The sequence below is a fragment of the Zingiber officinale genome, chromosome 7B (assembly GCF_018446385.1).
Source record: "Zingiber officinale cultivar Zhangliang chromosome 7B, Zo_v1.1, whole genome shotgun sequence".
In the NCBI taxonomy this organism is placed as follows: Eukaryota; Viridiplantae; Streptophyta; class Magnoliopsida; order Zingiberales; family Zingiberaceae; genus Zingiber; species Zingiber officinale.
In genome coordinates this window covers 43,832,966-43,860,416 of record NC_055999.1, presented here as the reverse complement: position 1 = coordinate 43,860,416, position 27,451 = coordinate 43,832,966, and the positions used below count along the sequence as shown (strand labels likewise).

Sequence of the window (27,451 nt, the reverse complement as noted above, 5' to 3'; positions counted from 1 at the left end):
ATGCAACTTTACTCTCGAAAACTAGAAGATATATTGAAGTCATTATCAGAAGAACATGAAAATTTACTTACAATCTTGTGTACTGTGTCCACCAAATCTTCACCTTCAAACTCTCCTCCTTTGTTGGCGCGTCCTTTCTTCCACATAATAGCTCTATTGATGTCATTATCATCACATAATTCAGTCCCCTACAACAAAGAAAAATCAAATAACAAATGTGAAATAATTTAATGTGAATCAATTAGAGGGTTCTTAGAGGAAATATATTTTAAAAATACTTACAATTTCTTCAGCAAAGCGTGCATACCCTTTGCGTGAGAGTCGATGAGGATATCTATTTTTTTTCCTTCGCTCTTTTTGTTGATCACTGAGTTTCTAGTTATTTCAAACAGGCGACATATCAAATTTGAATAATACATAATGAATTATGATCGAATAGTTTCAAAAGAAAAAATTTAGAATCTTACAATGAAATCTTCAGAAATGCGACTAATGACAAACGCACGCCAATCTTCTCTTGTAATTTCAAAGCCAACAGGTGGCTCATTCAACTCCTCAGGTTTGTCACGCCTGCTTAAAATAAATTTTTGGGTGAGATGGGTCTTGTATTGCCTCCACTTACTGTTTGCAGACCTCAATTTTTGGGTGAGAGGAACACACGGAGCTTGAGCGCTTGAGCTGCTTCAAGAAGAACAAGAATCGAGCGAGATGTGGAAACAGAGACCATTGAGGCAAACACTCAAACACGTTACCTGCATTGTATAGGTTGGTTGATCCAAATTCAAATGGATGAGGAGGTGGTGTTGGATTTGAACCAGATCAGGGCGGTTCGCGTCCTGGGCCGTGGAGCCATGGCCTCGGTCTTCCTCGTCAGCGCCGCACCCGGCAGTCGCCTCCCCACGCTCTTCGCCCTCAAGGTGTTCGACAAGCAGTCCGCCGCCAAACCCCACGCTCTCCGCCGCGCCCGCTGGGAGCTATCCCTATTGTCCCGCCTCTCAGCCGCTCCCGGTGATCACCACCACCCGTTTCTCCCTTCCCTCCTTGGCTCCGTCGAGACGCCGGACCTCCTCGCTTGGGCGATCCCCTTCTGCCCCGGCGGCGACCTCCACGCCCTCCGCCGCTCCCTTTCTCCTTCCAACGAGGAGGCGTTCTCCGCGGACGCGATCCGCTTCTACCTCTCGGAAATCGTCACCGCTCTCGCCCACCTCCACTCCATGCGCGTCGCCTACCGCGACCTCAAGCCAGAGAACGTCCTCCTCCGTTCATCCGGCCATATTATGCTCGCCGATTTCGATCTCTCCCGCCACCTCCCTGCCAGATCGACCACCCACTCCTCCCTTCCTCCTCCACTTCCCTCCGACAACCACAGCCACGCCCCCCGGAGGAAACTCACACGCGTGTTCTCCTTCGGCGCCGCGGACGACCAGATCAAGAAAGGGAGGTCGGCGAGAGTCTCCCCGGCGAGTCGCCGTAGGACGAGTTCCTCGTCCATCTCGAAATCCAGAGAAGGATCCGGTGGTGACGACGAGCGGTCGTTCTCGTTCGTGGGGACGGAGGAGTACGTGGCGCCGGAAGTGGTGCGCGGCGAAGGGCACGGCTTCGCGGTGGACTGGTGGGCGCTTGGGATCCTGGCGTACGAAATGGCATACGGACAGACGCCCTTCCGGGGGCGGAACAGGAAGGAGACGTTGCGCAACATTCTTACGCTGCCGCCAATGTTCCCAGGCCGGCGGCGCACCGATCTCACTGACATTATCGAGCGGCTCGTGGTCAAGGACCCGGAGAGGAGATTAGGGTTTAGTGGGGGTGCGGAGGAGGTGAAGGCGCACCCTTTCTTCGATGGGGTGAAATGGGAGCTTTTGCCAGAGGTGGCGCGGCCTCCGTTCCTGGCGCCGGTAATTTTACCTTTCTTTCTTCCGTTCCTCCTACTCTCGAATCTGCTCTGCGAGGAAGGAACTAAGATCGAAGGGTTCAGAGGAGTTGAGGAGCCGTGAGAAGATTAGGAAGGGTAAGCTGACTTTGATTGAGGAGATGGGGAAATGCGAGATTAGGGATCTCGACTTGGAGGAGTTGGGCCGGCGTGAGGAGTTTTGCGTGAGGAGTTTGGGTCGAGATTAGGGTTCAGAGGAGATCACGCGGCAAGGAGAGGAGAAGGCGCTCGTGGAGAGGAGAAGGCGCTCGTGGAGAGGAGTGGAGAGGAGAAGGCGCTCGTGGAGAGGAGAAGGAGAGGAGAAGGCACTCATGGAGAGGAGTGGAGAGGAGAACTCGTGGAGAGGAGTGGTGAGGAGAAGGCGCGCGCGCGTTGAGGGTTTAGAGTTTAGCAAAGCGAGGGCTGCGAATTTATTTTAAGTGAGTTTAGGGGAAACATACACAACACTTTAAAAAACGTTTTTTTAAAAAAATGTTGTCTTTGACCATAAACAACAACACTAAAGACAACACTTCATTAAAAACCGTTGTCTTTAGTAAAAAGTAAATACCATAGACAACGCTTTTCACTAAAAGCGTTGTAAAACAAAGAACGACAACGTTTTTATTAAAAAGCGTTGTCTATTGGGTGTTGTTGAATGCAAAAATTCTTGTAGTGTCATCTAGTCCTGACTAGACTTTTCTCTTCCAAATATTAAGTCCTGTTTGGATTAACCCTTGTTAAACTGACCAAACTAAGGTACATTGTCAAACATCGAAACCCTAGAGGTCGATTGCACCAACAATCTCCTCAATTTTTATGTTTGACAATTTTCTTAAGATAGGTTGGGATCTTTAAGGGTTAATTCTCGAAGTTTGAGAGATTTTAAAAATTTTGGGAGATTATAAATATTCTTAACTTTTTAACTTAAGATCTTAACTTTTCTAACTTAAGATCACTCTCCCCCTTTGATACACATCAAAAAGACATAACCTGAATGTTACTCTCCATTAGGTTTTGCACCAACAATAATATTTGAAAGACATAAGTAAGTGTTTTAAAAACATAATTAAGATGTAATTTTCCAGAGTAGTTGTTAAAGGGGACTTTCAAAATAATTTTTCAAGGTGGTGTTGTAGACTAATATTTAAAGTTGGCTTTTAAGTTAACTTTTTAAGCAACTTTTAACATTCAATTTTCAAACCATTTTTGAAAAGAAAAAAAAAATTCTTCTAGTATTTTTCAAAGATATGTTGCACACAATTTTCAAACATAAAATTTTATAAGAATTTAGAAAAATATTTTTCAAGGTGTTTTCAATGCAATATTCCAAATAATGTTAAGAACTAAGAGTTTTTCAAAATAGTATTTCTTAAAATATTTTCAAATTAATTTTAAATGGAGTTTCATATATTTGTAAAACTAATTTTTGATAAAAATTTAAAAATTATGTTTAATCTTCCAATCAAGACTCCCCCTCAACTTGACACACCCTTAGAAATCCTTGTTAACCATAAGGAAAACTTCCTATGTGTCTAGGGGGTTGGATCCAAATTAAAAGAATATTTAAGTTATCTTTAGAATATTTTTTTAAAAAGGTATTTCAGAATAATTTCAAAAGTTTGAAAGAAAAATATTTTTCAGATATTTTTGTTAATGAATTTTCAAAGTAATATTTAAAAAGAAATTTTCACAAGTATTTAAAAATACAATGTTGATTAAATTTGTCTTTCAAATAAGTCTCCCCCTTAATCTAACACTTCCTTAGGAAACCTGTATTAACCACCTATGTGTCTGGGGTCTATAAGTTTATGGTTGACTTTAAAGGATCAAGTCACTAAGTATTGGTCAACAATCATTTTAAAGAGTGTATACTAATTGTAATCATGACTCAATTTTGTTTTCCTAGCATTTCAACCATTCTAGATTTTCAAACATGATAATCTTACGTGTTTAGAGAGATACTTAATATATATTATCTAAGGTAGACATAATTTCATCTTTTTTTTTGTTTTTAAATTCGAACTTAAATAATAAAAAAAATTAATCATGAATGAGTTGTATAATTAACGTTTTGAATAATTAATTAATCACGGATTATTTAGTTATTTTAAATTTAGAAATAGAATTTTAGATTAATCTTAAGTTGTATTTAAGTCAAGTTCAATATTATTTTCATATTAACTGATTAATGAATAAATCAGATGTTAATGTATTAAGTTAAGATTTAGTTAATAATTTAATTTCTGATTAATTTATTAATTAGGATTAACTATAAGTTAATATAATTTAATCTTAAATTGAATTAACAAATAAGTTACAATTATTTTTGGATTAATAGTAAACATTGAATTGGTTATTGAAAGCGATTAATTTTATTCAGTTGATTAATTTATACTAGTATTGATTTGATTAATTGATCAGAATAATTAAAATTCATATTATTTAATAAATTAGGATTAACTAAATAAAAATTGAGTTAATTGATTGTTACTTGAATTTAGATAAGTTGATAAAATTTGAAATAATTAAATAAGATAAACACTTATTGAAGTTCAAATTTTATTTATGTTTGAATATATTTAATGAAGTTAAAGTGCTAAGTTTTAAGTTTTGGTTGATTATTTGTTGAATCAAGATTTATTTTAAGTTAATTAAATTAATTAAACTTTAAGTTTATGATTTCATTAAAGTTTTTTTAAATAAATTTTAAAAATAATTTTAAAAATAATTTTAAAAGATTTTTAAAAGGATTTTAAAAGAATTTTAAAAATATTTTGAAAATAATTTTTAAAATAATTTTAAAAGTAATTTCTAAAAGATTTTGCAAATGATTTTAAAAGATTTTAAAAGAAATTTTTTAAAAGTAATTTTTAAAGGATTTTTAAATGAATTTTTTTAAAGTAATTTTTAAAGGATTTTTAAAAGAATTTTTTAAAGTAATTTTTAAAGTAATTTTTAAAATATTTTAAAAGGGATTTTTAAAATGATTTCCAAAAGCATTTTTAAAATAATTTTTCGAATATTTTTAATGTAATGTAATATGTTAATTAACATATGTTTAATTTAATTTTGATTTTAGGTTAAATTAAATTAATATTGTTCTTTATTTTAATTTAATCTAATTTAATTTTATTTATTTAAATTTAATTTAATTTAATTTAATTTAGCTTACTTTATTTTAATTTATTTTAATTTAAATTTATTTTAATTTAATTTATAATTTGAATTTGAATTAAATTCATAGTCATCTCACCCAATCTATATTTTCAATCAGAAAATCCTATTGTCATACCCCAAGTGTAAGGTTGTCCAACGAAAATTGGACAACAGCTCTCCTGTAGCAGTGACAAATGAAACCAATATACATTGACACAAGACTACTCACAAGAAAACTACAGCCAACATGGTTGGATATAAACACAATCACGCAGTTTATAAACAACACACATGGTTGAAAGTAAGCACAACTACGCAGTTAATAAACAACCCACAGAGCTGAAACAAAAGAGAGTGGAAATCACGAAATAATGATCACAAAACCATAATACAACTAACTACAAGTCGGCTTGGCTTGACATGATAACATCAAACTAAATATAAGAAACCATAAAGCTGACCTCGATAAAAAAGATACATATACTTGAATAAGTCCAAAGCCAATAATACGAACAAAAGCAATAATGGAAGAAGTCACTCGATGTGGCATGGGACTGGCGGACAGGATCTCCAAGCAACTCTATAAATCCTTAACCTACTACTTGGCGAAATAAACCAGTTCATGGGGTGGTGAGTGCTGGGACTCGGCGGGTAATAGACAGATAGTGCATGAGTATACTAAAGAACTAGAGATACAAAGTTATATAGTCTCATAGGGAAAATAGCAGATACAACAGTGATATCATAATAAATATCCATACCTGAAACCATATCCTAGGCTAGTAATAGAAGGTCAGGAGTAGTAAAGATCTGCTACAGTACTGCTTATAACTAAAAGGATAATATGTGAGGTATATACATACTACTAACAAGTAAGCTAGTGTTTAAGCATATGCAATAGGTATATAACTTAACATATGTAAATATATCATATGGATATAATAAAACAACTGCATAAGTAATCAACAACATCAGCAGGTATAATAATAACAGTGTATGCACGGATGGTCACTCTTGCCCACCCCTCTGCACCACGACCCCTGTATGGTCGAGAAGTCAGGACAATGGCAGCTGTACTCACTCTAGCTACCACTACTATCGAGTGACCGAGTAGACAGGTGCTGAGTAGCTAACTAGCTACGTAGCAATGGGGTCCCAACTACTCACATCTCCAGCTATCACTACACATGAGTGACTGAGTGGGAGAACTACAGGACAAGTGACATCTGTGTTAGCTAGAGCCCTAGAGCCAATCATTTGATGATTGTATTTTGGACTTGTTGTATCATATTCTATATAAATAAAGGCATTTGATTTTTGGTTATTATACTTACTTGTATTGGTGCCAAATAAACTAAGTATAATAACGTCCTTGAGTAGAAGGTTCTCACCTATATCAATCGGTTAGTTGAACCGATAGTGAGATGATATAGGGAACACTACTCTTAATCATTTCTAGTCGAGTATTAACATTCAGGGACAATGTTAATGCAATAAGACTAGCATGTAGGTCAACTCGATGACTTGATCTCACAAGTCATGGATATAGAGATATCAAGTTAACACATGGGTATGCATTGGAGAATGTATACTGAATGACCCGCCATGAGAAAGTATCATGGATCTTTATATGAGTGTCATATACTTTCTCATGTGACTATTAGTATGACTATTGGTCCTTAGACCTGAAGTCACCATGGTTCCCTACATAAGGAGTTATGTACTTTGGTTTCGTCAAACGTCACCCGTAACTGGGTGGACTATAAAGGCGATTACTGGGTATATAACAAATTATGCAAAGGGATGTGAGTGAAGTAGATGGGATCTATCCCTCCCATATGACGGGAGTGACATCGGTATTCTTGATAGAGTTAGACAACGAAGTGCATGGCCATGCCCAAATGAGTCAACATGAGATGTTGAGCTCATTTGATCGAGTGAGTCTACTTGGAGTTCAAGATTTAGATTGATTAGAGGATGACACGGTCTATGCCTCACATTGATCAATCTAGATGTCTAGGATAGAAGGACACTTGTCATATATTGTGAGGAGTCACAATTAGTAGTCACAAGGTGATGTTGGATCTCAACATTCTTGTAACTTGGGTAGTAATGATGTATTGCTAGATACCGCTCATTACTTATGTTTCTAAATGAGTTTAGGGGCATTGATAACGTTACAAGAACCTATTGGGTCACACACAAAGAACAAGTGGATGGAGATTAGGTTCATATGATGAACCAAGAGGATTAGATTCATTTGATGAATCAAATTGGATTAAGAGTAATCCTAATTGGGCTAATTGAGTTGGACTCAAGTTGATTCACGTGTTCAATGAGTCTAATTTAGATTATGACTCATTGAATCAATTAAATTAAATGAATTAGATTCATTATATTAAATTGGCTTGAATTAAATGGTTGGATTAGATCAACCATGAGAGAGATTAAGTCAAGTTTGACATGACTTGAGAGGAAGATGAAGAGTCAAGTTTGACTTGACTTTATGCCACCTCATTGGTGAGTTGGCATTAAGTGGACCAATGATGATGCTCCACATCATCATGGTTACTTAAGTGAAGTGCCACCTCATGGGAGTTACCAAGAGTTGTGACTCTTGGTATCCCATGGAGGTTACAAACCACTTAATTAGATGAAAAGAGTTTCATTTTGCAAGAGTAACTATTATTCAAGTGATCTTCCTCCTCCTAAGCTCTCTTCTTGCTCCTTCCCTTCTCTTGGTCGTGGGTTTCAAGCAAGGGAGAAGGTGTGTGAGTTGTGTTCCAAGAGAATAAGGGAAAGTGAAGGTAACAAAGGAGGATACTATTAGTGAGTGTATAAGATTCCTTTTTGCTTTCTCTCTTTTCTCTCTTTTAAATCCTACCCGAGAGCCCAAGAAGTGCTAGCACACTTGTGGTGCTCTCTTCTCCATCCTTGAGTGTTAGAGAACACTTCTTGTTCGTGTGGATATCACTAGAGAGTTGTCTACGTTGACAACTTCGAGATCCGGCGTACCTTGGACTTGCGGGATTTGCGAGGGCACGCATCGAAGGTATAAAATGTTTTTCCTTTGTAGATCTACTGTAGATCATAGTTTGAAACTCGTACTCATATTTTGAAATCTCGAGAACCAGTGGCATGGGTGATTCGGGGTTTCCGCGACGCGAAAACGCGGTTTTCGCGGCCCGAAAAACCCAACAGTGGTATCAGAGCCACGTGCGAAGCGAGTACGAGTTTAGATTCATATTTTATGAAAAATATAGATCTGTAAAATTTCTGTAAATTCATGTTTTTATAGTTTTAATGGGTGTTTTTTCTCGTAGAAGCGAAGCACAAGTGTTTCGGCACTTGTAGGCTTCCGCTACCGGGAAGATTTTTCCATAACGGCTTGGTTTCGCCCCAAATCTTTTTGGGGCAGTGGGCTAAGATGCTGTTAGATCGCAAAGGAACCCTCGCAATGGTTAGATCGCGGGTAGGGGCGCTGCCCCTGGCCTCGCAAGGGGATTCGTTCCACGATTGCGCCCGAAAACGCTAAACGGGATCGCCGGGAAAAATTTACTCATAAAATTGTAAAAAATTATGAAAATTACAGAAAATTATAAAAAAAAAAAATTTAGAATTATATATTAATTTTGTGATATTCATGGCCCAAAAGACCTAATGTGATTGGATTTGTGTTGTAATTCATAATACGGCCCGCGTGCCGTTATGTGATGTGCGTGCTGTATGTATTTATTTTTATTTTTTATTTTCACGACCTGCACGTCGTGCCTTTCTCTTATATTTTGGTTGTAAATTAGATTTAGACTCGAATGTAACTCGAGTTTCAAAATTGTAATGTAAATTTTGAAGCGGTGGAAGGTCCACACGAGACGGAGTTACGAGGAGGGCACGAGCAACACGAGGTGGTCAACGGAAGGAGCTTGAGAAGCTGTTCACCTTAGGTTGACCATCCGATCTTCTCATTGGCTTGAGAAGATTGTAGTAGGGCCATGACTAAATTACAAATTAATTTAATTAATTGCTTTTGTGTGTATGTGATGCATGCTAGTTAATTAAGTAATTAATTAGTGCCTAACGATTAGATTAGATCTAAGTCATGCACATGATGCACCCTTCGATTAGATTAGATCTATCAAGTATATGATACGCATCATCGTTTAGATTAGATCTAAATCACGTCAACTCGTAATGCCTACCATGCCGTGATACCTACCACTACATCGATCGCATGTAGTTGTTGAATCTGCCAAAGCAGAGCAACACATACTATCTTGGTAGGGTACGAAGGGACAATCTTGGTCCCGCCTATCAACGCATGGGTGAGTACAACTTAATTAGATTGAGTATTCCTAGTTAACTCGGTTGGATCAAGTATAACTATAGGCATTCTTCCAACGGTTGGAAAGATAGGTCAAAATCACATATATATTAACTCTCGGGCGTATTAGCCAAAGCTAACTCAAGGGTTAGTATGATGTGGATCTTGTCCCACATGAATTATAGAATTCAGTGGGAGCATCATTTAGTTAAAGGCCTAATTAAATGATTAAGAATATGATATTTATTTCTGCATTTATTTTTGTTGTAGAATTTCCATGACGTCAAACACGAACAACTTCTCTCTGCGTTCTGTCCTTGAGAAGGACAAGCTCAACGGAGCAAATTTTCTGGACTGGTACAGGAACCTGAGAATAGTTCTCACCCAAGAACATAAACTGCACGTTCTGGAGCAGCCCATTCCGGAGGCTCCTCCTGCCACTGCCACGCGAGCAGACCGAGATGCTTACAAGAAGCATCAAGATGACGCATTAGATCTGTCTTGTCTTATGCTCGCGACCATGAACTCTGAGCTTCAGAAGCAACATGAGTTGATGGGCGCTTACGATATGGTTGAACATCTTTGTCACCTATATCAAGGACAAGCAAGGCACTGGAAGAGGAACTCCAAAGAATACCTGGAAGATCTTACGAAGAAGAGAAATAAGATTTCTACTTCAGGTATACATGTTTTAGAAGTCAACCTCTCTATTTCTTCATCATGGGTATTAGATACCGGATGTTCTTCTCACATTTGTACTAATGTGCAGGCGCTGAGAAATAGCAGGGCATTGACGAAGGGCGAGGTGGACCTATGAGTAGGCAATGGAGCACGGGTTGCTGCTGTTGCTGTAGGAACTTATTCTCTATCTCTGCCCTCTGGGCTTGTACTAGAATTGGATAATTGTTGTTATGTGCCTGCTTTGACTAAGAACATTATATCAGTTTCTTGTTTAGACTAGAAAGGTTTTTCATTTATAATAAATAACAAATGTTGTTCCGTCTATTTAAACGATATGTTCTATTGTAGTGCAACTCTGATAAACGGACTCTATATTCTAGACCTTGAGAGCCCTATCTATAACATAAATACCAAGAGGTTCAAGTCAAATGACATGAACCAAACCTACCTCTGGCACTGTCGCTTAGGTCATATAAATGACAAGCGCTTATCCCAGCTCCATAAGGATGGTTTGCTGGACTCATTTGATTTTGAATCTTATGAGACGTGCGAGTCATGCCTATTAGGCAAGATGACCAAGACTCCCTTTAGTGGGCACAGCGAAAGAGCGACTGATTTGTTAGGACTCATACATAGTGATGTATGTGGCCCTTTCAATGTCGCTGCTAGAGGCGGTTATAGGTACTTCATCACATTTACTGATGACTTCAGTAGATATGGTTATGTGTACTTGATGACACATAAGTCTGAATCCTTTGAAAAGTTCAAAGAATTCAAGAATGAAGTACAGAACCAGCTTGGCAAGAGTATTAAGATACTTCGATCAGATTGAGGTGGAGAATACCTTAGCCATGAGTTCCGTGACTATCTAGCTGAGTGTGAGATTCTATCCCAACTCACTCCTCCTGGAACACCACAGTGGAATGGTGTATCCGAAAGGAGGAATCGTACCCTATTAGATATGGTGCGATTTATGATGAGTCACACAGATCTTCCGACATACCTTTGGGGCTATGCTCTAGACACGGCATCTTTTATACCCAACCGAGTTCCATCCAAGGCCGTGATAAAGACACCATATAGGATATGGACTGGGAGAGAAGCCCAGGTGTCTTTCATGAGGATTTGGGGTTGTGAGGCTTACGTTAGACGTCAAGTCTCAGACAAATTAGGACCCAAATCTGACAAGTGCTACTTTATTGGATATCCCAAGGAAACTAAGGGATATTACTTCTACATTCCCAGTCAACACAAGGTAGTTGTGGCAAAGACTAGGGTCTTTCTAGAAAGGGACTTTGTTTCTAGAAAGACTAGTGGGAGCGCGTTCGATCTTGAAGAAGTTCAAGATGCGAACAATAGCACTGAAGCCTCGATGGAAGTTGAACTCGAACCACAAAATGTTGTGGATGATGTTGTTCCACAAAGAGTTGAGGAACAACAACCAGTTCAAGTAGACATACCTCTTCGCAGGTCTGATAGGGTACGTCGTCAGCCTAAGATATACTCATTTCTCTTGTCTGACCATGATGACGTTGTGCTCATAGAGGATGAGCCTACCACCTATCAGGAAGCTGTGATGAGACCAGATTCCGAGAAATGGCTAGAGGCCATGAGATCCGAGATGGAATCCATGTACACCAACCAAGTATGGACTTTGGTTGATCCACCTGAAGTGGTAAAACCCATTGGGTGTAAGTGGGTCTTTAAGAGAAATACTGAAATGGATGGACTTATCTATAAGGGTCGCTTGGTAGCTAAAGGTTTCAAGCAGATTCATGGTATTGACTATGATGAAACCTTTTCTCCAGTTGCGATGTTTAAGTTCATTCGGATCATGCTTGCTATTGCAGCCTACCATGACTATGAGATATGGCAGATGGATGTCAAAACCGTGTTTCTGAATGGAAACCTACTCGAGGATGTGTACATGACACAACCTGAGGGTTTTGTAGATCCACAGCATACTAGTAGAGTATGCAAGCTGCATAGGTCCTTTTATGAACTAGCTGGAATCTTCGATTCGATGATGCAATCAAACAGTTTGGTTTCATCAAGAATGAAGATGAACCTTGTGTCTACAAGAAGGTTGTAGGGGACATAGTTGTCTTCCTCATATTGTATGTGGATGACATACTGCTCATTGGGAAGGACATCCCTATGCTTCAGTCTGTCAAGACCTGGCTAGGGAGTTGCTTCTCAATGAAGGACTTAGGTGAGGCATCCCGTATTCTAGGGATACAGATCTATAGAGATAGATCTAAGAGATTGATTGACCTAAGTCAGAGTACATACATTGATAAGGTACTCCTTCGGTTTGCCATGCAAAACTCCAAGAAGGGATTTCTGCCGATGTCACATGGCATGAGTCGTTCGAAGACTCAAGGTCCCTCTTCTAGAGAGGAGAGAGACCGCATGGATCAGATCCCTTATGCCTCAGCCATAGGATCTATCATGTACGCTATGCTATGTACTCGACCTGATGTCTCGTATGCTTTGAGCATGACGAGCAGATACCAGTCAGATCCAGGTGAAAGTCACTGGATAGCGGTCAAGAATATTCTTAAGTACTTAAGAAGGACTAAAGAATATTTCTTGATATATGGAGGCAATGATGAGCTAGCTGTAAAGGGTTACAGTGATGCTAGCTTCCAGACCGACCAGGATGACTATAGATCGCAGTCGGGGTTCGTGTTTTGCATTAATGGTGGTGCTGTGAGCTGGAAGAGTTTGAAGCAGGACACAGTAGCTGATTCTAGTCGAGTACATTGCTGCATCAGAGGCAGCAAAGGAGGCAGTTTGGATTCGCAAGTTCATCACTGAACTTGGGGTGGTTCCTAGCATTGCTGACCCTATTGAGCTCTATTGTGACAACAATGGAGCTATAGCACAGGCGAAGGAACCTCGCTCACACCAGCGGACCAAACACATACTACGACGCTTCCATCTCATTCGAGAGATCATCGAGAGAGGAGATGTGAAGATTTGTAGAGTACCTACAGAGGCTAACATCGCAGATCCCTTGACCAAGGCTTTAGCACAGAGGAAGCATGATTGTCACACTAGGTCATTGGGGCTTAGAGCCTACACTGATTGACACTAGTGCTAGTGGGAGATTGTTAGCTAGAGCCCTAGAGCCAATCATTTGATGATTGTATTTTGGACTTGTTGTATCATATTCTATATAAATAAAGGCATTTGGTTTTTGGTTATTATACTTACTTGTATTTGTGCCAAATAAACTAAGTATAATAACATCCTTGAGTAGAAGGTTCTCACCTATATCAATCGGTTAGTTGAACCGATAGTGAGATGATATAGGGAATACTACTCTTAATCATTCCTAGTCGAGTATTAACATTCAGGGACAATGTTAATGCAATAAGACTAGCATGTAGGTCAACTCGATGACTTGATCTCACAAGTCATGGATATAGAGATATCAAGTTGACACATGGGTATGCATTGGAGAATGTATACTGAATGACCCGCCATGAGAAAGTATCATGGATCGTTATATGAGTGTCATATAATTTCTCATGTGACTATTAGTATGACTATTGGTCCTTAGACCTGAAGTCACCATGGTTCCCTACATAAGGAGTTATGTACTTTGGTTTCGTCAAACGTCACCCGTAACTGGGTGGACTATAAAGGTGATTACTGGGTATATAACAAATTATGCAGAGGGAAGTGAGTGATGTAGATGGGATCTATCCCTCCCATATGACGGGAGTGACATCGGTATTCTTGATAGAGTTAGACCACGAAGTGCATGGCCATGCCCAAATGAGTCAACATGAGATGTTGAGCTCATTTGATCGAGTGAGTCTACTTGGAGTTCAAGATTTAGATTGATTAGAGGATGACACGGTCTATGCCTCACATTGATCAATCTAGATGTCTAGGATAGAAGGACACTTGTCATATATTGTGAGGAGTCACAATTAGTAGTCACAAGGTGATGTTGGATCTCAACATTCTTGTAACTTGGGTAGTAATGATGTATTGCTAGATACCGCTCATTACTTATGTTTCTAAATGAGTTTAGGGGCATTGCTAACATTACAAGAACCTATTGGGTCACACACAAAGAACAAGTGGATGGAGATTAGGTTCATATGATGAACCAAGAGGATTAGATTCATTTGATGAATCAAATTGGATTAAGAGTAATCCTAATTGGGCTAATTGAGTTGGACTCAAGTTGATTCATGTGTTCAATGAGTCTAATTTAGATTATGACTCATTGAATCAATTAAATTAAATGAATTAGATTCATTATATTAAATTGGCTTGAATTAAATGGTTGGATTAGATCAACCATGAGAGAGATTAAGTCAAGTTTGACTTGACTTGAGAGGAAGATGAAGAGTCAAGTTTGACTTGACTTTATGCCACCTCATTGGTGAGTTGGCATTAAGTGGACCAATGATGATGCTCCACATCATCATGGTTACTTAAGTGAAGTGCCACCTCATGGGAGTTACCAAGAGTTGTGACTCTTGGTATCCCATGGAGGTTACAAACCACTTAATTAGATGAAAAGATTTTCATTTTGCAAGAGTAACTATTATTCAAGTGATCTTCCTCCTCCTAAGCTCTCTTCTTGCTCCTTCTCTTCTCTTGGTCGTGGGTCTCAAGCAAGGGAGAAGGTGTGTGAGTTGTGTTCCAAGAGAATAAGGGAAAGTGAAGGTAACAAAGGAGGATACTACTAGTGAGTGTATAAGATTCCTTTTTGCTTTCTCTCTTTTCTCTCTTTTAAATCCTACCCGAGAGCCCAAGAAGTGCTAGCACACTTGTGGTGCTCTCTTCTCCATCCTTGAGTGTTAGAGAACACTTCTTGTTCGTGTGGATATCACTAGAGAGTTGTCTACGTTGACAACTTCGAGATCTGGCGTATCTTGAACTTGCGGGATTTGCGAGGGCACGCATCGAAGGTATAAAATATTTTTCCTTTGTAGATCTACTATAGATCATAGTTTGAAACTCGTACTCGTATTTTGAAATCTATCCTTCGCACGAGAACCAGTGGCATGGGTGATTCGGGGTTTTCGCGACCCTAAAATGCGGTTTTCGCGGCCCGAAAAACCCAACAATCTGCTCCAGATAGCACTACCCATGAGTGGTCGAGTGTGTGGCGCTGACTGACAACTCTCTCATACCACAAGGGAGACAATGGTCATCAGTATTCATGCAATGATATGATGAACCAGATGCAACTGTCATCACACATATATAAATAGAAATTAGGTATGCTACAGTAAGCCATCATGCTCAATAAGGTATCTGAATAAACAACAATCAAAACAAGTAAGTATGGTATCTAGTAGCTGCTAAATATCATGGATAGCAACGTGAGACTGTATAGATATCAAGTTGATTATCTCAAAGATCGAGCTGATAAGTATCAAGCACAGGAAAAATACGAGTGGAGTCAAGATAAATATAGCAACTATCCGAATATAAAGATCATGCACTAGCGTCAAAGTACTAAAGAGACAAAGCAGGAAGTACCCACCTTTATATGTCGGTCGTGCTAAATAATCCCACATCGAGACACTCATCTTGAATCAATGTCCTACAAATCACATAATTACAATTTAGCTAATTACATATGCAACAACTAGCTAAATCCCAACTCAAACTAATTAGGGGAAACTATAATCAAATCATCTATGAATCCTATTATCTTTCCAATCATAATCTACAATCCATTAATCCATCAAATACAACTTAATCAATTTCTACAATCCATTTTACCCTCTACTACACATCATGAATCAACCCTACATAAATCATCCAATAAGAATTGACTAACCTCATTTATAATCCATCACTACATTGGATTTAATAACATTAATCATTCCATTTACCATTCTATGGCTCTATTTAATATCATCAACTTCATCATTAATAGAAAATTAATCTCCACAAAACAACTACCTGATTTTATCATTCCTGAATCCATGACCAAATTCTAATTTCATATAATAAGATTAATTACTCCTATAATTGCGACTAATCAAATTCCAAATATGTGAATGAACAACAACATGGGAAGGGATTCTCGTTACCTCACAACTTCTTACAATGGATGCTCTCTGCCCTAGCAGCAACTCACAACAACAGATGGTCATTGATGGTGCTGCCGGCGCAAATAGAGATGACAAGAGGAATTAGGGCATTTCGTCAAACATATGTCCTGCATCACCAACATTAATGGTCAGAGCTAATCACCATCATCAAACAGCTAATCACCATATCCACAAATAGAAAATGAGATCAAATTTTGGCTAATCAAACACGAAGCATGCCTTACCTCAATCTACTATCGACGGACTTCTCTTGGATGAAATCCGATTGCTACTGTGGTGGTGAACCAGAGCAGAGAAGGGCAGTAATGGCACTGTACAAAAAGTGTACTCTGGAATTCCGTTTTGTTTCAATTCTCTTGTATAAAAATTGTACAAGTATAGAACTTTTTCTAGAAACCCGCATGTTCGATCAGATATGTGTTTGATCAATCAAGCAAGTTCTTAACGGATCAAAGCACACCTTGATCGAAGTACAAGATCGCTGGCTTCTTGTGTTGGTATCCAAAATTGATACAAAGAAAACTAAACTAATTACGAAGAAGAGTCAAAGAACTAGTTGTACCTTTTCTTTGTAGCTAAAGACCTCTTGATCTTCTATTGTATTCCTCTTTCTCTTCTTGGACGTCATGTGGGCGATGATCTACCAAGATAACAAACACCCTTCCCTTCGTTGTTTCAAAATATCCTACCACCAAGAGAAGCTCTAGGATAAGGCACCTTCTCATCTTCTTCTTCTTTTCCAAGCTGCCATCCACAAACGATGCTAAGCAAGGGTCGCTGGCCCCTAGCAAGGAGAAGAGGTCTCGGCCCCTAACAAGGAGAAGAGGCGTCGTCCCCTAGCAAAGAGAAGAGGTGGCGCCGACCCTAGGGGGAGGAGGTGGCGCAGGCCCTAGGAGGAGGAGGTGGTGTCACCAGCCCTAGGAAAGGAGGTGGCACTGACCCTAGGAGGAGGAGGTGGTGCCACCGGCCCTAGGAAAGAAGGTGGTGCCACCGACCCTAGGAAAGGAGGTGGTGCCGCAGGCCCTAGGAAAGGAGGTGGCCAACCAAAAACCACAACAACTACTACTTGGATGGGTGGATGCGAGGCTTTATATAGAGGCTACAACAGGGACCTAGAGGAGGAATTGGTTTAGGCCTCTTGATGGGCTTGTGCTTCCTATGTTCGGCCCGAACACTCAACTAAAGTCCATCAATAATAACCCATACCACTAAAGGGTTATTATTGAATTACCGTACCAATCCCATATTAGAATATGGGCTCATTCTTATCATGAGTGTGTTAATCTCCCTATGTTTAAGATATCGTATGCCCGTTAATTAAATGAGTTACTGAGAACTCAATTAATTAACATCTGATTCAAAGATTAGTACCACTCAACTTTATTATCATGCCAGAGTAAGTCCACCTGCAGGGTTTACATGATAATCCTTATGAGCTCCTCAAGGGGACATTATCAGCCTAAATAATTAGGACATAGATTTCTTCTATAATCAACAACATACTATATAAACAGTACTATTTCCTAACTCATTGGGCCTATTGATTTAATGAATAAATCTCACCCATTGATAAGTTAAAGAAATAAATATTAAGTAAAGTGCTTGTTATTATATGTGGATTAAGAGGACGCACATCCATAATAATAGAGGTTCTATTTTTTTATGTAGTCAGTACAAATCAAACAACCTCAAACGGTCCTGCTCAATACACACATAGTGTACTAGTATAATTTTATAGTCAAGACAGACTAATACCAAATTACACTACAACTGTTCCAATAGTTTGCCCCAATCCATCTTGGTTGTGAGCTACTATTTATAATTTATAAGGAAACGATAACATGATCTTCTGTGTGTCACCACACACCATGTTATCTACAATATAAATTAAATGGGCAACTGCATTGTCACATATAAAATGTGAACATTTGACCAAAGTGATTCTCATTTCAAAATATTTCAAAACAGATGTTCATACAAAAGCTAGGCTTATAGTACATCCTAACAATCTCCCACTTATACTAAAATACTATGCTACCATAATTGTTGTCATACATCTGATTCCAATCCCCTCAACATGCCTATCAAAAGCTCTTGCCGAAAGGGCCTTAGTGAAAGGATATGCCAGGTTATCTACTGATGTAATCTTGGCGATAACAACCTCTTCATGTTCACCAGGGATCAAGTCCGAAGACTCTTCCAAAAACATGAATCTATCAGGTTATCTAATAACCCTCCCACTACGACGACGCACTACCTATAATTGTGCATCATTTGTGACATGTGTTGCAGTTACTTGTGGTATCTCATCTTGTACCGTTGGTACTAAAGTAGAAGTGCCCTCTCTTATTTCCTCAAGAATAATTTTACTCATGGGTTTGTGGTTCATTACATAGTCCTCTTCTAAAAATCAGGCATTGGTGCTAACAATGACCTTCTGATCTTTAGGACTATAAAACAAACCACCTTTCGTTCCTCTAGGATATCCCACGAACAAGCGAACTTCTATACGTGATTCCAACTTATCAGCATCTTCCTTCAGCACATGTGCTGGACTGCCCCAAATCCTTATGTGTTTCAAACTAGGCTTATGCTCATTCCATAATTCTGTGGGAGTAGAGGGTACTGACTTAGAAGGTACCAAGTTCAGAATGTACGCTACCGTTTTCAGAGCATATCCCCAAAACAAATTTGATAATTCTGAATAACTCATCATTGATCTAACCATTTCCATAAGAGTCCTATTCCTTCGTTCCGTCACACCATTCTGTTGGGGTGTACCAGGTGCAGACAATTGGGATTGAATCCCGACCTCTGATAAGTAACTCCTAAACTCTCCTAAGAGGTACTCTCCTCCACGATCAAACTGTAGTGTCTTGATACTTTTACCATGACGTTTCTCCACATCAGCCTTGTACGCTTTGAAGTTATCAAAGCACTCAGACTTGCGGTGCATTAAGTAAATGTACCCATATCTCGAATAGTTGTCTTTAAAAGAGATAAAATATTCAAAACCACCTCTTGTCGGGATAGTCATAGGCCCACACAAATCAGAATGAACCAATTCCAACACTTCTTTGGCTCTATACCTCTTTGCTTTAAAAGGCCTCTTGGTCATTTTTCCTTCCAAGCAAGACTCGCAGGTCGGAAAGTTTTCCACTACCAATGAACGCAAAGGTCCATCAGCTATTAACCTTTGAATCCTACTCAAGTTAATATGACCCAACCTTAGATTCCAAAGATATGTTTGGTTTATTTCTGAAGGTTGCTTTCTCTTATTAGAATTAGAAGATGTGTTATTAATTTCCATTTATTGCATCGTGGGAGTTATTGGATTAAGAGTATACAAATTACCAACCAACGCACCAGAATAGATAACCACCCTATTTTTCTTGACAACCACTTTGTCATCAAAAGAAACAGAATATCCATTCATAAATAATTTAGAAACTGAAATCAAGTTCTTTCTAAAATATGGTATGTAAAGATAATTTTTCAAAATCAAAGTTTTATTCCTATCAAAAGATAAATAAACATCTCCCACTACAACAGCTGCCACTCTCGTAGCATTGCCCATGTAGACGGTGATCTCCCCTTCATGTAGTCCTCTGGTTTCCTGGAACCCCTGCAATGACTTGCAGATATGATCAGTGGCTCCCGTGTCTACACACCAGGTACCGGTAGATAACACTGCTAAACATGTTTCAACAACTAATGAATAAGATATACCTTTATTGTTCTCCTTTCTGCGAGGACATTCCACCTTCCAATGTCCAGACTGCTTGCATGTGAAGCACTTGCCTTTCGGCTTCTTCACACCTGCCTACGGCCTAGTCCCTTGAGGTCGAATCACTTTCTTTGCCGAACCAACTTTTTTCTTCTTCTTCTTTCCGCCTTTCGGCTTAGAGGCAGAAACGTTTTCAGCAATGTGAACTTGAGAACTTTGACGAAATAGTCCTTCTGCAGCTTAGAGTTCTGTCAAAAGTTCCACCAACGAATAAACTCTTTTGTTCATGTTGTAGTTCAGGCGGAACTGCTCAAAACTCTTGGGCAGTGTTTGGAGAATGATATCGACCTGGGTTTCCCCATCGATTTCAGCTCCAAGGACTTCCATCTCATTCAAATAAGTCATCATCTTGAGGATATGATCCCTTACGGGTGCCCCCTCAGTCATGGTGGTCGTCATTAAGTTTCTCATGGCCTCCTGTCTGGCTGCCCGATTCTGGTGTCCAAAGAGTTCCTTGAGATTGAGCATCATGTCATAGGGAGTGGGTATGGCCTGATGCTGATGTTGCAACACATTTGACATAGAAGTCAAAATGCAACACCGCGCCATCTCATCTGCCTTGACCCATTTCCTATGTCTCTCTATCTCCTCTTCACTAGAGTCCTTATCAGGCACGCTAGGATAGACATCAAGAAGTACGAACTTGTATTCTTTAGCTGTTAAGATATTGTCCAAGTTCCGCTTCCAATCAATATAATTTGGACCAGTAAGTTTGTTTTCTTTTAAAATAACAACAAGAGGATTGAAAGCCATTTTGAAATCCTGAGAATCACAAAATAAAATATTTGGTCAAAACTTTAGAATTTAAAATAATATTGATTCCTCAAACAATATAATTTAAATTCACCAACACCTCAAAACACCGTGAATTTCATATGTCACGATAGTGTGAATGTATACTAATTCAAACATTTGTAAGAGGAGGTTTTACCCATTAATTTTATTATCTTGTCAACCTAACTTTATGACAAATAAAATTAATTGTTGGTTCATCTTCGGTCAAATAAATAATAGCAGTGACTCCGATGGGGAGGATACTATTAAATGCGCCTAAGTATATACCATTACTTGATACTTAATCCATTAATTAGGATTGCACCCCTTTAGATGGAGAAGATCACACATATCTAAATAATTTCTTATAATCATCAATAGAGGAAGTTTGATCTAGTGATCCGCAAACAAACTCATCCGATATGGAGGAAGGCACTTAAAGCCAACGCGCAAATTCGAATGCATCACTTACAAACTAGTAATTGAGACCGTGGAATTTATTTAAATAATCTCTCTCCTACTTAGTTATTTAAATTAAGGAATTTTAACATGCACACACATCACAGCACACAGCATCACAGCACATAAAACCAGCATATAAAGGCAATAAATATGAAATAAAATTTTCAACTATTATGGCATCATCCATCGCTGTCCTCCTATATGCCACCAATGGATCAAGCTGTCGTGTCTATCTCGCTTCCTTCTTTGCTTCACCTTCGGTCCTCAAAATAGCACCACACATAGCAAGGATACAAGGTGCAACAAAAAGAAATAAAAATTTACATTTATCGATCCTATATTCCACAAAGGAATTTACATGTAATCTAGATCGAACAGAATGTAAAAAAAAATAATACAGCAGCCGGCTGTATTTAATTATTACAATCATGCACAACACAAAACAACCTCGACATGCCAGAGGGTTCAAATCATACATAAACACAAAAAGCCTTAATAGTTGGACCTAGGATGCCTGTAACCACAAAGTTAATCTTTCTAGCACATCCAACTATTATCCTTCCTAAACTTATATATGAGCAGTGCATAATTTTAACCGAAAACCAATCAAACAGAGTCAGAAAACCTATCTTTGATACCACTTGAAGGCGCTGGAATTCTGTTCTGTTTCAATTTCCCTGTACAAAAATTGTACAAGTACAGAACTTTTTCTAGCAACCCGCATATTCGATCAAACATGTGTTTGATCAATCAAGCAAGTTCTTGACTGATCAAAGCACACCTTGATTGAAGTACAAGATCGCTGGCCACTTGTGTTGGTATCCAAAATCGATACAAAGAAAACTAAACTAATTACGCAGCGGAATCAAAGAACTAGTTGTACCTTTCCTTTATAGCTAAAGACCTCTTGATCTTCTGTTGTATTCCTCTTTCTCTTCTTAGACGTCGTGTGGGCGACGATCTGCCAAGATTGCAAACACCTTTCCCTTCATTGTTTCCAAATCTCCGACCACCAAGAGAAGCTCCAGGTTAAGGCACCTTCTCCTCTTCTTCTTCTTTTCCAAGCCGCTTTCCACAAAGGATGCTTATGCTAAGCAAGGGCCGTTGGCCCCTAGTAAGGAGAAGAGGCGCCGACCCCTAGCAAGGTGAAGAGGCGTCGTCCGCTAGCAAGGAGAAGAGGTGGCGCCATCCCTAGGGGGAGGAGGTGGCGCCAACCTTAGGAGGAGGAGGTGGCACCGCCGACCCTAGGAAAGGAGGTCGCGCCGACCCTAGGAGGAGGTGGTGCCGCCGGCCCTAGGAAAGAAGGTGGTGCCGCCGACCCTAGGAAAGGAGGTGGTGCCGCCGACCCTAGGAAAGGAGGTGGCCAACCAAAAACCACAACAACTACTACTTGGATGGGTGGATGTGAGGCTTTATATAGAGGCTACAACATGGACCTAGAGGAGGAATTGGTTTAGACCTCCTGATGGGCTTAGGCTTCCTGTGTTCGGTCCTAACACTCAACTCAAGTCCATCAATAATAACTCATACCACTAAAGGGTTATTATTGAACTACCGCACCAAACCCATATTATAATATAGGCTCCTTCTTATCATGAGTGCGTTAATCTCCCTGTGTTTAAGATATCGTATGCTCGTTAATTAAATGAGTTACTGAGAACTCAATTAATTAACATCTGATTCCAAGACTAGTACCACTCAACTTTATTATCATGTCGGACTAAGCTCACCTGCAGAGTTTACATGATAATCTTTATGTGCACCTCAAGGGGACATCATCAGCCTAATAATTAGGACACAGATTCCTTCTATAATCAACAGCACTCCATATAAATAGTACTATTTTCCAACTCATCGGGCCTATTGATTTAACGAATAAATCTCACCCATTGATAAGATAAAGAAATAAATACTAAGTGCTTGTTATTATATAGGGATTAAGAGGACGCACATCCATAATAACATAGGTTCTATTTTTTTATGTAGTCAATACAAATCAAACAACCTCAAATGGTCCTGCTCAATACACACATAGTGTACTAGTATAATTTTATAGTCAAGATAAACTAATAGCAAATTACACTACAATCGTTCCAATGGTTTGTCCCAATCCATCTTGGTTGTGAGCTACTATTTATAATTTATAAGGAACCGATAACATGATCTTCTGTGTGTCACCACACACCATGTTATCTATAATATAAATTAAATGGACAATTGCATTGACACATATAAAATGTGAACATTTGACCAAAGTGATTCTCATTTCAAAATATTTCAAAACAGATGTTCATACAAAAGCTAGACTTATAGTATACAACCCAACACTCGTAATATAGATACAACGGACACACTCAATTGTAATATCACTGATAACAAGTCTGTAATATGTTTACTAACTATAGATCACCAAATCCATAAATATCAAGGCATACTACTCCTCATGTCACTATCAACATCAAACACCAAATAATACACCACCAAGTCAAATATCCACTAATAGATCATCAGAAAACCAGATATCATAACATTTAGATGTAGTTTAAAAGGATATCCACCAATAAATCATCAGAAATCAACATATCACAACATCAGATCTCATAATATCCATCAATCTCAAACCATCCTCAACATCAATCAAACCTATAACTTCTCGTACAAAAATAAAGAAAAGAAAGTCATCCAACCTTCAACACCCACTGCCAATAAACTAAATATATCCAAAAGTCTGTCCAATCTCATCATCTCGAATACTCAAATATCCACAGTAAGGGAATGACAATCTAGAGTCTAAAGTGGCACTTAACCTCCTGACTGAGAGTCTACCCATCAGGAGGGTATCTCCACAAATCTCATAATCATATCTGAGGAATATCCTCCGATAACTATCGACAAAATATCAATTATCTGAATTATAGACTTCAAGACCTTTAATAAAAGATCATGTGGTCAAGGTCTTGAGTTACTTATGGAGACAATGATAGTTGAGTCGACTAACCATTGTCTTGCAACACATCATACAATGATTGCTCCACCTGAAGTTCAGTGTCATCTAGTGACGAGCAATGCACACCAGGATAGAGAAGCACTATCAACAAATAGCTAACCGACATAATTGTCGATCATCGCTCTGCTCCTCGAAGATCATCATCTGAAACTTCCCCTAACGGTCAGATTTAATAGGTGTTATTCAACTAACACCACCACATTCTCCGCATCATTACATGTCATATATCTATATGTACCACCAAGGATATCTACCTATATCCAATCGGTCCATGAGTCTGGATCTCCCATGGAACAATATTAGGCGAGTCGGCTAACCATCTCCTTATAAACCATTATACCACGATTCCTCTTTTTTTGGTTCAAGAACTCCCGAGACAAGCTATACAGAAGGAGGTAGAGAAATACTATCTCTCTAAAGCATCTCAGAATCATCAACAAGAAATGCTCTGTACCCATAAGTTATCTTCTGCATTTTCCTTTATGTGGTGTCTAGTCACGTAAAGGATAAGCCGCAACCTTTTGTTGGTTGCTACCCGGAATATCTTACTGGTTCCCCTATACAAAAATTTTGTACAAGTCCTGAACCTTTCCTAACAACCTATTGTGTTTTTTAGAAATTAAATTTGGAATCGCAAACAGAACTTAACATTATTGATTCCAAATTCAACTTATCTATTCTTAGAGGTTTAGAGTTGGATCGCAAATAATGCTTAACATTATTGATCCAAATCCACCCATGTTATAAAGTTAATTAAATATTTATTTCAAAGATCGACTTTCAGGTTAAACATGGCGAGGCACTAGGCATTCTTGGGTATGAGATCATCCACCACTTCCTAGACAAAGTCTTTCAGTGAAATTCAATATTTAATCTCCTTACAGTAACCATAGGTTTAACCACCAAGAATAATCGAATCACAAGATCGAAAAACAAAAGAAACACAAAATCGAAACATAAAATCGATTGCCTAGAATCGTTAGCCTCTTGTGTTTGGTAATTCAAAATCCGTACAAAGAAAACTAGTATGATGCGGAATAAAGCAACTAGTTATACCTTTCTTTGTTAACAAAAACCTCTTGATCTTCTATTGTATTCCTCTCCTTCTCTTGGACGTCGTGTGAGCGACGATCTACCAAGAAGAAATCCACCAAAGCCTTCTTCTCTTTCTCCAAGCTCCGGCCACCAAAGGGATCTAGACAAGAGAGCCTCCTTTCTCTTCTTCTTCTCCTCCTAGTAACTGGCCACCAAAGCTCCTAGTAGTCTTGATGCCGCCGGCCACAATGTGGAAAACAAAAGGAGAAGAGAGAAAGGAAGAGGGCCGGCCACCAAAGGAAAAGAGAGAGGAACAATAGAATAGAGGTTGTGTTCCATGAAGGCACCCTTTACCTCTCTTTTATATTCCTTGATGAATCCAAAAAAGGAAAGTTTTATAACAAAAATAAAACTTCCTTTTCTATACATGATATGGCTGGCCACCTCTTGTAAAACAAATAAGGAAAGATTTTAAACAAAAATTAAAATCTCCCTTAAAATTATCTCTTTTGTGGTTAGCTATAAAAGGAAAGTTTTATAAATTAAAATATCTCTTTTAAATCCTTTTATGGATATCTATAAAAGATAAGATTTAAAACTCCTTTTATGTCATGGTTACAAAAAAGGAAAGTTTTCTTAAAAATTAAAATCTTTCTTTTAACATTATAGACATCTACAAATAATGAAAGATATCTAATCTCTCTTTTAATCCTTTGTATAAAATCTATAAAAGGAAATATTTAAAATTTAAAACTCTCTTTTAAACCCATGTGGATAAAAAACATAAAAGGAAATATTTTATCAAAATTTTATTTTTAATAAAATTCCCTTTCCTTTCCTTACTTGGCTGGCCACTTGCTTGGGCACTAAGCAAAGCTTGGTCGACCCTAGCTTGAGCTCCAAGCTTGGCTTGGCCGGCCCCTTGCTTGGGCTCTAAGCAAGGATAGGGGCCGGCCCCTAGCATGGGCTAAGAGGCTAGGCTTTGGGTGGATATAAGACTATATATAAGAGGCTACAATAGGGACCGAAATGAGGAATTGATTTTGGTCTCCCGATGAGCTTGAGCTTCCTGTGTTCGCCCCGAACACCCAACTCAAGTCACTACAAGAAAAACCCTCATAGACATCGGTGGAACAACAACGGTTTTAAGCAAAAACCGATGTCTTTGAGTATTTTACACCGATTTTTCTAAAAACTGGTGTCTATGAGCGCAGATTTTCGCTCATAGACATCGGTTTTTTAGCTGGTGTCTATGAGCGCCTTTTTTTTTGTTAATAGACACCGGTTTTAACAACGGTTTTTAAAACCCGGTGTTAATGAACAAAAAAAAAAAATTTAATTTTTTCACCGGCCAAAATTTACAACACTTCACAAAATTCCCTCCAAACCTAAACCAATATCGTGCTCGTTCTCTCAGCCTAAACCTAAACCTCAGCCTCATCTCCCTCTTCCCCTTTCGCCGCCTCGCCCTCGGAGATCTCGCCGTCGCCGTCCCCTTCGTCTGCAAGTCCTGGTACCGCGCCTCCCTCGACCCTAGCTGCTGGCGCCGCCTCAACTTCCGCTCCCTCGATTTCACGCCCTGGAGCCCTTTCTCCCGCGCCTTTGCGCTCCGCTACTGCCTCCACTCCCCCCTCTCCTTCTCCGCCTTCCTCCGTTTCGCCCTCCACTGCTCCCGCGGCGTCGTCGACCAACTCGCCTTCCCCCTTTCCTCTGCCGTCTCCATCCACGACCTCGCCTATGCCTCTGTCAAGTGAGTCTACGCCTCCTTCTGGTTTCGTCGCCCTCATCGCTCACTACCTGTTCGACGAATTTGCTCATCGATTATTAGCGCAGATGCCTGAGATTGAAGGCGCTGGCTTTGCTAGACAACCTGATGCTGGAGGACGACCTTCGAATCCCGGAGCTGGTGCGGCGGTGGAAGGATCTGGAGCATCTGGAGATGGAGATAGTTGGCATCTTCGCCCCGCCCATCCTCTCTTCCTCGCGCTCCTGCAATCTGTCCTTTGCTATCCCCATCTCCCTCCCCAAACCTTTGTCTTTCGCCACCTCTTCCCTCCCGCGCCTTCACTCACCTCCCTCGCGAAACCCGGGGCCTTTCCGTGCCCAAGTTAGTGTCTCCGCTGCTCAGAAGACGAAAGATAGGTTGCCAGCCAACCTCATTGTGACGGAGACCAAAGGGCCTCACTCCACTGTCTGTACCTTTCCTTTTTCTACCTTCTAA

The 27,451-nt window shown here is 39.3% G+C and overlaps 1 protein-coding gene across 1 annotated transcript; it reads left to right on the top strand.

Moving 5' to 3' along the window:
- The first annotated feature begins 566 nt into the window (after positions 1-566).
- LOC122004318 (serine/threonine-protein kinase UCN-like) lies at positions 567-27,451 on the top strand. The gene is made up of 4 exons (XM_042559226.1): positions 567-1,989; positions 2,924-2,957; positions 26,666-26,980; positions 27,064-27,451. Exons 1-4 carry the CDS (start codon positions 786-788, stop codon positions 27,449-27,451), a joined length of 1,941 nt encoding a protein of 646 aa, XP_042415160.1. The 5' UTR covers positions 567-785.

What these genes read in the sequence shown, in the direction of transcription:
- LOC122004318 (XM_042559226.1), top strand. Translation starts at nt 786, where the DNA reads ATGGATGAGGAGGTGGTGTTGGATTTGAACCAGATCAGGGCGGTTCGC. An exon ending in GTTCAGAGGAGTTGAGGAGC is followed by an intron (nt 1,990 to 2,923) that starts CGTGAGAAGATT and finishes ACTCTCCATTAG; the next exon opens with GTTTTGCACCAACAATAATA. An exon ending in ATAATATTTGAAAGACATAA is followed by an intron (nt 2,958 to 26,665) that starts GTAAGTGTTTTA and finishes CCTAAACCTCAG; the next exon opens with CCTCATCTCCCTCTTCCCCT.